At 55.9% G+C, this 13,140-nt stretch overlaps 1 protein-coding gene across 1 annotated transcript; it reads left to right on the forward strand.

Annotated features, from left to right (window-relative positions):
* The first annotated feature begins 632 nt into the window (after positions 1-632).
* TMEM121B (transmembrane protein 121B) lies at positions 633-11,423 on the forward strand. Its single transcript, XM_061123928.1, has 3 exons — positions 633-692; positions 1,653-1,726; positions 6,896-11,423. The coding sequence occupies exons 1-3, from the start codon at positions 633-635 to the stop codon at positions 8,901-8,903; spliced, it is 2,142 nt and encodes a 713-aa protein (XP_060979911.1). The 3' UTR covers positions 8,904-11,423.
* The last annotated feature ends 1,717 nt before the right edge of the window (positions 11,424-13,140 follow it).

Below are 13,140 nucleotides of genomic sequence, written 5' to 3' on the forward strand. Positions count from 1 at the left end.
CCCTTTTTCAGGATCTGGGGAGGGACTCCCTCAATTCCTGTAAAAACAGGGCCTTCCCTGCTGGTCCAACGGGTAAGACTCCAGCTTCCACTGCAGGACGCAAGGGGTTCCATCCCTGGGTGGGGAACTCAGATTCCTGGTGCAGCAAACAAAGACAGAAAACAAAACAAAATCGCTCTCTCTGCTGTCCTGCATCATCTTCCCTGAGGTCCCCATCACCCCGTGACCTATGTTCACTCCTTACTGTACATCTTCTCCTAAAAGACGCGCTCCGTGCACTGTCCATGCTGGTGCTTTCTTGGGTCCCCTCACCCACGTGCTGGGCGTGTGGCAGGACCGCAGACCCACAGGCAGGCGTGGTTTCTCTCCCTCCTGTTCCTTGGGGGAGGGCAGGGGCCCCAGTCGCAGGGATCCCCACTCTTCTCCAGCTCCTTCCTGTCTGTAGATGGTGGATGTCACGAAGGAGCTGTTGTAGGTACCACACCGTGCTGTTTAGGATTTTCTTCAGCTGCCTGTCTCAGAAGCCTGACCACAGTGTTTCCAATGCTGTCTAATCATCACGGCATTCGGGGCAGGCATCTCAAGGACTCTGCTGCCCACCGTGCTGACCTGTAGGCCTAACCACCTGCAGCATGGATGGCCTCAGCATCTCAGCCATGTTCCATGGAGAGAAGAGGATGAAGATGGAGCAGGTGGCGCTGGACTCCCTTTAAAGAACTTTCCTGCAATGCGTCTTCCCTGGTGGTCCAGTAGCTAAGAGTCCGCGCTTCTAATGCCAGGGGCCCTGGTTCAATCCCAGGTCAGGGAATTAGATCCCACATGCCACACTAGGAGTTCCTGTCACTGAAAGATCCTGCAAGCCACAACTAAGACCTGCGAGCTCTCCCTAGGCCTAGGAGGCCCCCAGGAGTGAAGGGAGAGTGCACCAGCCATGCTGGGTGTGGCCGCGTGCAGGGTCTTGCGGGAGCCCCAGGCTGAAGGGATGGGGTGACAGTGTGTGTGTGCCCCCAGCTCCGCCCTGTGGCTGGCAGCTGCTCTCTCTGTGGCCCTTTCTCTCCCTTGCTAACACTTGGTTTCCTGAAGGTGGTAGGAGCCCTTCCAGGCGGGGTGCAGGAAGGAAAGGTGACTGCAGGTCACTCCTGCAGGTTAAGGGCAGGGCGGGCCACTAGGCTTCAGACCCCAGACAGGTCTCCTTCCTCTGGGGCTTTGTCCAGACCTTGGAACCAAATCCACAAGCAGCTGCTTCATTGCTCAGCCTGACTGAGTGAAAAAGTTACCTTTTTGTGTTTCGAAGGAGCCAAATGAATACAAAGAGTCCATGAGTCGGTCTGCACAGGTAGTAAGCACATGTTCAGAAAAAAGTGATCAGCCCGGAGCAGACATGCGGTACCCACGTGGATCTCCAGTCCTGGCCTTGGTGCTGGAACCCCGCCCTTCCTCCGTGTCCCTGTGGGGCTGGCAGCTTCTGGCCCCCCAAGGACGTCCCTGGGCTGAGGCAGGTGGGGAGCCAGTGGGTGGTCAGGCCTCCCCAGGAGCTAGGGTTGCTGTAGCAACCGGATGCTGCCTTGAGGGCGGATTTTTAAAATATCTCAGCTAGAATAGCTTTGTTCCCCCAATCTCTCTTGTCACTTCCCCCGTACCGCGTGGTGCAGGGAGGCCGGGTCATGCGGGGACGCCTGCCTGCTCTCTGCTGGGGGCTCCTGGCAGCTTCTGCCAGGGGCTGGAGGTGCGAGGATTGTCTCGGGCTGTGAAGGGCTGTGAGGCTGTCAGGGCTTCAGCTTTTGCTTCCAGCCTCCTCCAGCTCTTGGTTTCAAAAGCCTACTCATTTTCTCTTTTTTCGGGAGACAGAGAAGAGGGGTCTGGTTTGAAAGCCGCCTCCCTCCTCCCACTGTGGCCCTGGTTCCTACCAGAACAGCTATAGCATCCGGGACCTCTCTTTGGAGCCCAAGGGGTGTCTCATCTTGTCTGCTTTTCCCTTTGTATTTCTAATGTCCTCTTTGGCTTCATTTATTCACTCAACAAATGCCTGCAGAGCACCTACTGAGCCCCTGAAAGAAATGAAAAACTGCCTTGTCTTGGAGAAGTTCTCCCTGTCTTCACCCTGGATTTGGTCCTATCAGATTTCAAACATTTTTAAAAAGTTACAGTAAATTAAGACAGTGTTCTCTTGGCAGAGGGCGGGATACAAACCAATGGGACAAAACAGCACTCAGATACAAGAGCATTGAAAATACGGCTTAACGCACTCAAGGTATCTCTCGATCATTTCATAGACTGATGCGGGCCAAGTGCTGTTCTTGGCCTTCCCCCCAGGTGGTGACTCAGACATCCAGGCGCCTTCCATCTCTCATAACAACTCTATGAAGTAGGTGCTATTAATTATTGTCCCCGTTTTACAGATGAGAAAATTGAAGACAAAGAGAGAGAGTAACTTGACCAAGGTCACCCAGCTTCTGAGTGGTGGAGTCAGGATTTGAACCTAGATAGTCCAGTACTCTTGCCTGGAAAATCCCATGGACGGAGGAGCCTGGTAGGCTGCAGTCCATGGGGTCCCTAAGAGTAGGACACAACTGAGCGACTTCACTTTCATTTTTCACTTTCATGCATTGGAGAAGGAAATGGCAATCCACTCCAGTATTCTTGCCTGGAGAATCCCAGGGACGGGGGAGCCTGGTGGACTGCCGTCTATGGGGTCGCACAGAGTCGGACACGACTGAAGTGACTTAGCAGTAGCAGTAGCAATCTAGGTCTAGTGCATATACCCTTAACTACTATGCTAGCTCCTTTATCACTATATGATGAAATTCTTTATTTCATAAAAATAGTCTTGAGTATAAAGTTTATTTTTTTCTAATGCTAATGTGGTCACACTAGCTTTTTAAAGCTTTTTTAAAATCATTTTTATTTATTTATTTCATTTTTTTGGCTGTGCTGGGATTTTGTTGCCATGCAGGCTTTTCCCTAGTTGCGGTGAGCAGGGGCTAGCCACTAGTTGCTTCTCATTGCGGTAGATTCTCTTGTTGCAGGGCATGGGCTCTAGGCGTGCCGGCTTCAGTAGTTGTAGCCTGTGGCCTCGGTAACTGTGGTTCCTGGGCTCTAGAGGACGGATGCAATAGTTGTGGCGCGTAGGTTTAGTTGCTTCATGGTGTGTGGGATCCTCTGGGATCAGGGATTGAACCTGTGTCTCCTGCATTGGCAGGAGGATTCTTCACCACTGAGCCAGCAGGAAGCCCAAGTCATGCTAGCTTTTTTGAGTTAATATTTGCTTGGTTTATTTATATAAATGCATTAAAACACATATGTCTACATTTTTTCTTCAACCTTCACTTTCTATCTTTCTTTATCTTTATGTTTTAGAGATATTTCTTTTATTTATTTAGTTTTGGTTGTGGTGGCTCGCCATTGCTGTTTGAGTGCTTTCTCTAGTTGCGACGAGCTGGGTCTTCTCTTGCTGTGGAGCACAAGCTCTAGGCGTGCAGGCTTTAGTAGCTGCAGCTCAAAGCGCTTAGTTGCCCCACGGCATATGGAATACTCCCAGGCCAGTGACCGAACCAGTGTCCCCTGCATTGGCAGGCGATTCTTACCCACTGTACCACCAGGGAAGTCCCTAGAAATATCTCTTACAAAAGCATATAGCTGGGAATTAAAAAAAAATTGAACCCAATCATCTCTCTTATTTAATAGGACATTTATTGTGATTACGGATATATTTAACTTTATTTTTTTAACCATCCTTTGCATTCTGGCTTGTGTTATTTCTGATGAGAAGCCTGCTGTCAATCTAACTGTTGTTCCATGATTTACTGCCATGGTTTCTCTGAAGATCCTTTCCTGTAGATGCTCTCTGGTTTCATATCCAAGCATCTAGGAGCATGTTTATTTTTATTCATCCTGTTTAGGATTCATTGTGATTCTTAAATCTGTGGATTGGAGAAGTTTTCAACCATTTTAGAAAATTCTCAGCTGTAATTTTTTTATTATCTTTCCCTGACTCTTTCAAGTTTCTCCTTCTGGAATTTCTATTAGGCATATTTTGGATCTTCCCCATCCACTCAGTTTGTCTTTGGAATATGTTACCACTTCTAGCTCTCTCTACCACATTCTAGAGATTTTCTTCAGATATATATTTTTATTCATTTTTATTGGAGCATGGTTGTTTTACAATGTTGTGTTAGTTTCTTCTGCTCAGCAAAGTGAATCAGTTATACATATATCCCCTCTTCAGATAATATTATTAAAGTTACTAAGTCTTTTTAGGTGTATCTAATATGTTGCTTAATCCATTAATGTTTTTCAATGACTATATGTTTGAAATCTGAAGTTCTTTTTTTAAAAAAAAATCTTCAGTTTTGGTACTAAGAGTTTTTTTTTTCCTAGTATAACATTTAGTTCCTTTAACAATTTTTAAACTGTTTTTTTAAAAAATATTTATTTATTTGGCTGTGCCCGGTCTTAGTTGCAGCACATGGGATCTAGTTCCCTCACCAGGGATTGAACCCTGGGCCTCCTGCACTGGGAGATTGGAGTCCCAGCCACTGGACCACCAGGGAAGTCCCTTAAATGGTTTTTTGAGTTATTTTCTTAGTAGTTGCTCTAAAGCTAATAATATACATTGTATCTTATGATTCATACCAATGTAATTTCAAATACAAAACATGCTTCTATGTATTTTATTTCTGTTCCCCTCTTAGTGCTATTATTGTTGTACACTGTAGATGTATATATGTTACAAACCAAATAATAACAGTCTCATAATTGTTACTTTTATCTAATTTTATGTCTTAAAGAAGTTGAGATCTAGTCTCCCTCTACAGGAGAGAAGGTATATATTTATAAATCTGTGGTGTCAAACCTCGGTGCTCGGGGTGGGGGTGATCCTGCCCACTGAGTTTCCTGGGCTGCTAAGCTGACTGGCCGTGTCTTCTTCCTCTCAACCCATCCTGGCCTCCCCGCTCCAGGAGGATGAGGTATCAGGTCTCCAAACAAGCTTTACCTGGTGACTCCCTCTGCCCCTCAGCATTTAACAGGTGCTCAGGGAAAAGATTTTTGGACTGAAACCTGATTAGTTTGTCCCCCACTCCCAGGCTGCTATCCTAGGCTTATGAGAAGTGCGGTGGGCAAATGAGGACACGGGCTGGGAGTTGGAGGTCTGGGAGCAAAGTGCTGTCCCTCTGTCTCTGTCCCCGGGTATTGTATGTGAGACGTAAGCACAGACCCTGGGAGCCTGGGAGCTGCTTGGCGAATGTGTCTTCCCGTTTCCAGGTCCTTGTGGGATGTTTGCACTCAATTTATACATGAGAAGTTCTTAACTTCCTTCTTTTCATCCCAGCCACATCTTTGGCAAGCTTCTCCTAGGCTGAAGCGAAGGCTCTCTGTGTGCATGTGTGTGTTTGAGTGTGTACACAGATCAGACATAACCCACTGCAAAACCGAGGACCCTCTGGTACTCAGACCATCGGCATACTGCATCATGTGCCCTGATTTCTCATCCTTCTTTTCTGAGACCTTTATATTCAGGGCCTCAGACCTGAAAGAAATGGGGCTAAAGAATCTCATTCAGAAGTTACTCTGAGTGATTGGAGTCCATTCCCTAGAAATCCAAGGATAACTTCAAAGACCTGGTACAACCCAAGTTCCCAGGAAGGAGACCTATCCTCGGGGGGCTGGGCAGGGGGGTGGTCTGGGTGAGAGTAGCAGGCCTGGGCTGGGGTGAGGACAGAGCCATCAATGTTTCCTTAGGAGCCCGGTTCTTTGCCTTCATCAGCGTCTCTGCTTCTTCTCCTGCTTGGTTGACTTGAGCAGGAATTATAGGCCAGTTTTCAGGTTAGCTGCTGGCTGGTGTTCTCCCTGGGGGGAGGCTGGGAGCCCGGCTGTAATCACTCCCATTAGCAGTTGGCAGCTCCCCAGCCTGCTTTTTCACCTGGACCTGCTGTGACACTCACGAGTGCCCCTCCACTGCCCCGGGTGGGTGGCCTCAGTGCCAGCTGGCAGGGCTAAATCTCTCATGCCATGAAGCCTGTGCCCAGCTCCAAGGACCGCTGTTCCCAACAAGAACCGCTCAGCTCCCTGGCGCCTGGAGAAGGCCAGAGCTGTCGGGCAGCAGAGCTCCCAGTGTGGTCTCGAGAAGGGATCCAGCCCAGAAAACAATCAAGAGTGGCCTGAGCTGGTAGATGTCCCCAAGGGTGGAGACATGAGCAGTTGTAATGATGACACCACTTACCTTTCACACATTCTGCACCACGAACTGCGCCAAACCCTCCCAGCTCATGACCTCCTAATACAACAGCCTGGGAAGGCAAATGTTGGTCCCCTTTTGCAATTGGATAATTTGAGGCTCGGAGAGATGAAATAAGACCACATAGGCTCAGTGGTAGAGCTGAGACCACCAACCCAGGGCTCAGCTCCCCCGCCACATCTGTTGGGCCCACATGAGGACTGGACACAGAACGTGTGCGTGCTGGGGGTGTGCTGTGAAACCCCACGTCCACCTGTGGACTGGCGGGACAGAGCTCTATCCACTGCCTGGCTATAGCGTTCAGCATCACTGCTGTGGTCCTTTGTGTCCGTCGACGCTCCTGCACCTCTAGGTGTTTCTTTATTTTTCCTCTGCAGCTACCTCTTCCCGTTGATTCCCATTCCTGCCTTAAGAACCTCAGAGAATACCCAGTACCAGCTTGGCTGGGGCCACACAAACCGTCCTCTTTCTGCTGCTTTCTTCCCAGCGTTTGTATTCAGAGCTGCTCCCTCCACTGCAGATTGGTACCTCCCCCAGGGTGCCCACTGAACCAAGTGACATAAGTATGTAGACATACCAAGGGACATAAGTATGTAGAAATATATATCTGTTTATGGTCCTTATAATCAGTATGGCCTGACTCTTCCCGTGGCTTTTAAGGGCCTTAGGGAGAGGCAGGGTGGCCCAGTGGAGAGTGGAGAGGGCACTGGAGCAAGCAGAGGCCAAATCTGCCCTGGTGCCTGCAGAGGTCCGAGCCTGGTTGCTCGCAGGCACGGTCTACACTGAGACCAAGGCCACTCAGTCCCTAAAGCCCAGGGGTTCAGCGGGTAGGACCTCGCGATCACCTCCCATCTCGCCCCCGCGTTCCCACGGGGCGCCCCCGCGTCCCCGCGGGTTCCGAGGCAGCATCCTCCCCGCTCCCCGCCACCTCCGCGCCCAGCAGCCACTCCCCTTCTTCCCGCCGACCCTGCGGCCCGGATCTCCCCCTCCCAGCCCCGAATCCAATCCCGGTCTCCCTGCCCCGCCCCCAGCTCTTGGCTGGGCCGCCCCGCGCGCCGTCACCGCCGCCGTCACCGCGCGCGCCCGGCCGCGGGGCTCGGCTCCGGCGCGCGGCTCCGGCCGGGGAGGCGGGAGGGAGCCGAGGACAATGCGCCCCGCGCCCGGCGCCCCCCGCGCGGCCCCGCCCCCAGCCCGGCGGCAGCCCCGGTTCCTGCGCGGCCGGAGCGGCTCCGGCAGCAGCGGCGGCACCGGCGGCGGCAGCGACAGCAGCGCGGGCGCCGAGCGGGAGGACGACGACGAGAGCGCCAGCATCAGCAGGCCGCTGGTGTCCGCCGAGCCCCCGGGGACCCCCGCCGCCTCCCGCGCCTCCACGCCCACCTCCGCGCGCAGCATGACCGCCGCTGACCTGGGCGCGGGCGCCGTGGCCGGGGCCGTCGGGGGTGCGGGCGGCCCCGGCCCCGGCCCCGGCCCCTCCTGCCATTCGTGCTGCGGTTGCTGCGGGCGCCGGACCCGGTCGGGCCGCGGGGGTGGGCGCCGCGGCTGCTTCTCTGGCTCGGGCTGCCGCTGGGGCTACCAGGCGCTGTCCGTGGCGCTGCTGCTGGCCCAAGGCGGCCTGCTGGACGTGTACCTCATCGCCGTCACGGACCTGTACTGGTGCTCCTGGGTGGCCACCGACCTGGTGGTTGCGGCGGGCTGGGCCATCTTCTTCGCCAAGAACAGCCGGAGCCGTCGGGGCGGCGCACATGCCCACCACCCGCATCACCCGCACGCCGCGCCCCTGCACCTGCCGGCCGCCCCCGCCGGGGCTGCGGGCGCCAAGGCGCGCGGCGCGCGCGGGGGCGCGGGTGGCCCGGGGCCGGCGGGGCCGGTCGGGGCGGCCGGCGAGTTCGCTTTCGCCTACCTGGCCTGGCTCATCTACTCCATCGCCTTCACGCCCAAGGTGGTGCTCATCCTGGGCACGTCCATCCTGGACCTCATCGAACTGCGTGCGCCCTTCGGCACCACGGGCTTCCGCCTCACCATGGCGCTTTCGGCGCCGCTGCTCTACTGCCTGGTGCGGGCCATCGGCGAGGCGGGTGCCGCCTCCGGCTCCGCGGGCCCCCTGCTCCTGCAGCCGCAGCGGCACCGCGCCGCCGGCTGCTTCCTGGGCACGTGCCTGGACCTGCTGGACAGCTTCGCGCTGGTGGAGCTGATGCTGGACGGCCGCGCGCCGCTGCCCGCACACCTGCGCTACCTGCTCCTCGCCGTCTACTTCCTCGCGCTCGCCTCGCCGGTGCTCTGGCTCTACGAGCTCCACGCCGCCGCCTCGCCCCGGGCCCGGGCCTCGCGGCCGGGCGGCTGCAGCTGTCTCCTGCGCCTCCTGGGCAGCTGCCTGGTGGATGCGCCCTTGCTGGCGCTGCGCTGCCTGCTGGCCCTGAGCTACCAGCAGCCGCTCTCCGTCTTCATGCTCAAGAACCTCTTCTTCCTCGGCTGCCGCGGCCTGGAGGCCCTGGAGGGCTGCTGGGACCAGGGGCTGCCGGCGTCCCCTAGTCGGGCCAGGTCCGGCTATGGTGCTCCGCCCTCCGCCCCGCCGGCGCCCGGAGCCCCCCAACTGGGCCACTGCGTCTCGGAGGACGAGGGGTGCGCCCACGGCTATGTCAACACCCTGGCTGTGGCTTCCCAGAATTGAGGGGTCTCGGGGTTTCCTTTGGGGTTGGGAAACCCAGCTCCTTGTCCTCCGACCTTTCCTCACCTAGCCTAGATCATCTGTTAACGGGGCTGAGGGCCAACGCGCCCCTCTGAGCCCTTTGGGTGAAGACTGCTTGGAGGGAGCCAGCTACTGAAAGAAGGAGGAAAGTCGCCAGGCTCTGTTCTCCACACCCATTCTGAGTTCCAGCCTCCAGGAGCCTGGCGCCTCTGCTTCTTGCTTCTCTCACCTCACTCTGATTCTGCTCCCTTGTAGGGGAGAGTGGAGGAGGGGGACCCAGGCAGGAGGCTGGATGGGACAGCTGCTTTTAGGCTGTGGCTGGTGGCCAGTGTCCCACACCTTGAAATTGACCCGGAGTCCCCTGTTCCCAGGCTGTGTCTGTTGTGTTTCATCCAGATGATAGATGCAATCTGTGTGTGTGTGTGTGTGTGTGTGTGTGCGCGTGCGCGCGCACGCGTGTGCACATGTTGTTTCCTTGTGTCCACCCTGTGCCCCTTGAGATCAGCAGGAGATCTGGGGAGGCCCTGTCCTCCCCACCCACACTCCTCATTCCTACCTGAATCTGTGGCCATGAATTGATTCCCAGACAGAGCTGGGCATCTGGGGACTGCCCAGCGGCCCTCCTCTGAGGGAGAAGCTCACCCAGGGTCTTCCTCAGTCCCACCCTGCTCCTCTCAGCTGCGGGGTGGGGTCCATACTCTAAGGACCAAACTGCACCCTTTCTGGGGTGAGTGAGCATGTCTACCTCCGTGCTTCCCACTTGTGTCGCATCACACACTGATGCTGCTTGCAAAAAATAAGGACAAAGACTCAGACATCGCATTCACCGTGGCCACTGGACCCGCTAGGGTTTGGTGCCAGTGTTATTACAGGGTCTATGGAGGATCAGCCACTGGCTGCCCTCCGTCTCTCCCCCTCTCTGTGCCCACAGCTCCCATCCTTCCTGAGGCCGGTTGCAGGCTGGGTCAGGTCTTGGCTCAGAATAGCTTCAGTGGGGTCCCTGGATTGATATGAGTTGGGCCACCTACGGGCCCACGGGAGTAGGGAACCCATCTCTCACCCCCTGCCCTTCTTCTGGGAGGCCTGGCATGGATCAGAAAGGGTGGCAGTGAACTTTGTCCTCTGCTCTGGCCAAGGGAGTCCTTAGGGAAAGGGTAGACTGCCTGGAGGGGATGGACAAGCCCCACCCCACCCAGCCTCCCTCCCTAGTGACCACTGATAGGCACGGGTTGCCCACACACAGTCCTGAGGCCAGGGTACCCACTCCCGCACCGGGTGACAGGATGGGGTGGGGGAGTTTGTAGGTATCTCCCCCACTGCGTGTGCTTGGGCAGCTTTGTGTGGTGTAATAAACCCCAGACCAAGTGCCCCAAGTCACGGGCAGTGGCTTGACTCTCACAGGCTGGCTTCAGCGACACACAGGTCACTTTTGCTTCCTGGGCCTCTGTTCTGTGCTGGGGGCCAGAGAATGTTTTGGGGCCCTTCATGGTTTTGGGGGCTTGTTGACAGAAGGCAGAGACACAGGAGGGGCTGATGTCCTGAGCCTCCCTGCTCTAGGGGCGGGGGCAGGGAGGCAAATGTTTGCACTCAGTGTCGGGGCTCCCAGCCCCTCGCCCACCAGGTCCAGGGTCAACTGGTTGGATTTTGCAACAAATTGTTCCTTTTTTTGCCTTCTCTCCTCTCCCAAGAGCCCTCTTCTTGCCCTTTGAACTCCATGCGGTCAGAGTTCTGGGGCCCAGACCCTGGGGGGGAGCCCCTCTGTTCCCATACCCTCTTCTCCAGCTTTGCTGTTGCTCTGCTACCTACTCTCCGCGTCTGAGCCATGGAGGGCCCAGGCTGGCCCCCGCCCCACCCCCTTTCTCCCCGCGGAGTGACACTGCGACACGTGGGGGGCCCCCCACTGTCGGGTGTGCTGGTGGGGGGCTGCGGTGGGTTCTGATGAGCTGCACTTCCCGGTCCGACGAGAGACTGCGGGTGCGGCTGGTTCCGGCTGCCGGCCCGCGTTCCCCCGGGGACAGATGTCCTCTTCCTGACACTCGGTGCCACTACTTGTGCTCAGGGGCTCGGCCCCTGCCTTCTGCCATGTTTCTCTGGAGTCCTTTTACTCACTTCCCTTGCCCCACTCACAACAAGAGATGCCCCAGAAGTTTCGTTTTTCTTGTTTTCTAGGGGCATCTGTGGTGCGGGGGGCCAGCTGGAGATGCTGTGCTGGGCCCAGCAGGCGGGATTTCCTGTCCCCGGGCCCGCGCCCTCCGTGCAGGTCACGGAGGAGAAACTGGAGTCGGACTCGCGCTGCCGCCTCTAACGCTGGGTGGGTCGGGCCTCTGACTCCATCCCTGTTTGGAAAGGGCTTGGCCCAGACCCTCTGTACAGACGGCTACAGAGTTCACATTTCTTCTGGAAGAGCGGAGAGCTGGCAGTCGGAGCCTGGAGGACGGAAGTGGCACCTCGCTGGCATTTATCACGTTTTTTTTTTTTCTCTCCTTCTCTTTTTAAAAATAAAACCAGCTTCTGTTCTGAAAAAAAAAAAAAAAAATACTTGAGACTTGTGACAAGCTTCCTGTGTGGTTTAAGATCGTGCCTGTCCTGGTTTCCCTGCTAAACTCTTAAATGTCACTGTGACATCTGTCATCACTTTGTGGGTCTCTGTTCACATTCTGGGCCCGCCTTGGCTGCTTCCTTTCAGGTGGCTGGCAGGCTCTTGAGGAAGTGGCCTTGGGCTTCCTCAGCGGGGCCGTGTCCCCTGTCTCTTGGCCTGAGGGTGACGCCCCTGCTCCCGTCCTTGGCTTCTTCTTTCTGAGAAGAACTTGCCAGTGGGGGAAAAGGCTGAGAAGCCAACTTCTTAAGTCCTCTGCCCTCCTGGCACAGGCCAGAAGCAGGAGTCGTTTTTGGGAAGAGGAGTGGCCGTGCTTGTCTGTTTGTAGCATGGAGAGCTGGGCAGTCTGAGGGGACACCAGGTCTGTGCAGAAAAAAGACAATGGTCGTAGTTCTGCACAGAGAAGGCTGGTGCTGTTCAAGCCTCGAAGCCCAGGCAGCTCTGCCCGCGCCCGCTCAGGCCCACCTGGCCTGCGGGATCTTCCCTACTTACAGGACAGGAGCACCTATAAGCTTATAGGTGAGAATGGGGTGACATGTGCCGAGACGGTCCTTCCCTCAAGACATGGATGATCGTAACAAGTACAATAGTCACAGGGCAGCAAAGACCATGGCTTCGTGTCTCCCTAAATGCGGTAAGATGACCAATCTATGTTTCTCATGGCTGAGCTGCTCAAGAGGGAAGGTCATGTCGGGAGGCTCTAGTCCTGCAGCCAGAGGCCTGGGGTCGGGTGAGCGCGGGGCCTGGCCCCTCCGGGGAGCTTCTCCTCTGCTCCTGAGCCCAGAAGGATGGAGCTGCCTGCGGGAGGCTGCACTGCAGTCAGCAAGGGAATCGGGTCTGAACCACATCCAGTGGCCTGGGGCAGCCTTTGGACTTGGATTCTCCTTTGTCGTCTGGGTCTGGCTAAAAAGCAGGTGCAGGAGCCACATCCCGGGAGTCCTGCAGGCCCCCAGTCAGGCCCAGGCAGACTCTCCTCTCAGGCCTTGGAGAGGAAGGAGCCAGGATACTGATTCCCACTAAGGTGTGAACAACTGAAGTTGACTGACGGGCAGGGCTGGGCGGGGCCCTCACTGAGCAGGTCTGTGCAGGAAGGCCCCTCCCTTGTTTACCTGGGAGGGGAGACTGCTCCTGCGGAGCGGAGAGCAAAGCCTGCAGACGGAAACCACCTTTGTCGTCTGGTTCTGGCTAAAAAGCAGGGGCAGGTAGACACAGCCCTGGAGTCTCGAAGGTGAGCATCTTTCCCTTCTGCCCGAGGCAAAGATAAGCAGGAAATGAGTAAAATCCATCACAGCAGGCGTTCAGAGGAGCTGCTGAGTAGACATTTAAGTGACGGACAAAAGCCCCTCCAAAACCTGAGCGCCTCCGAGGACTTTCCTGAGCAGGAAAGAGAAGCTGGTTCAGAACCAATGTGGCCTGCAACGTCCCAAGGACCTGTTAGCTGTTTCTCACTTTCCTAGAGAAAAAGCTGTGGACATCCGCACGGGTTGTGTGGCCAGGGGTCCTCCTGCATCCTTGAGCCCCTTCTGTGCGCTCTGCTTGGTGACGGCCCGAGGCGTGGGGGTCACAGCTTAGGGGACACTTGTTATCAGAGGGCCTTTCTGGGTGAGGCGTGATTTCACTAGC

Source organism: Dama dama, chromosome 22 (assembly GCF_033118175.1).
Source record: "Dama dama isolate Ldn47 chromosome 22, ASM3311817v1, whole genome shotgun sequence".
Lineage (NCBI taxonomy): Eukaryota > Metazoa > Chordata > Mammalia > Artiodactyla > Cervidae > Dama > Dama dama.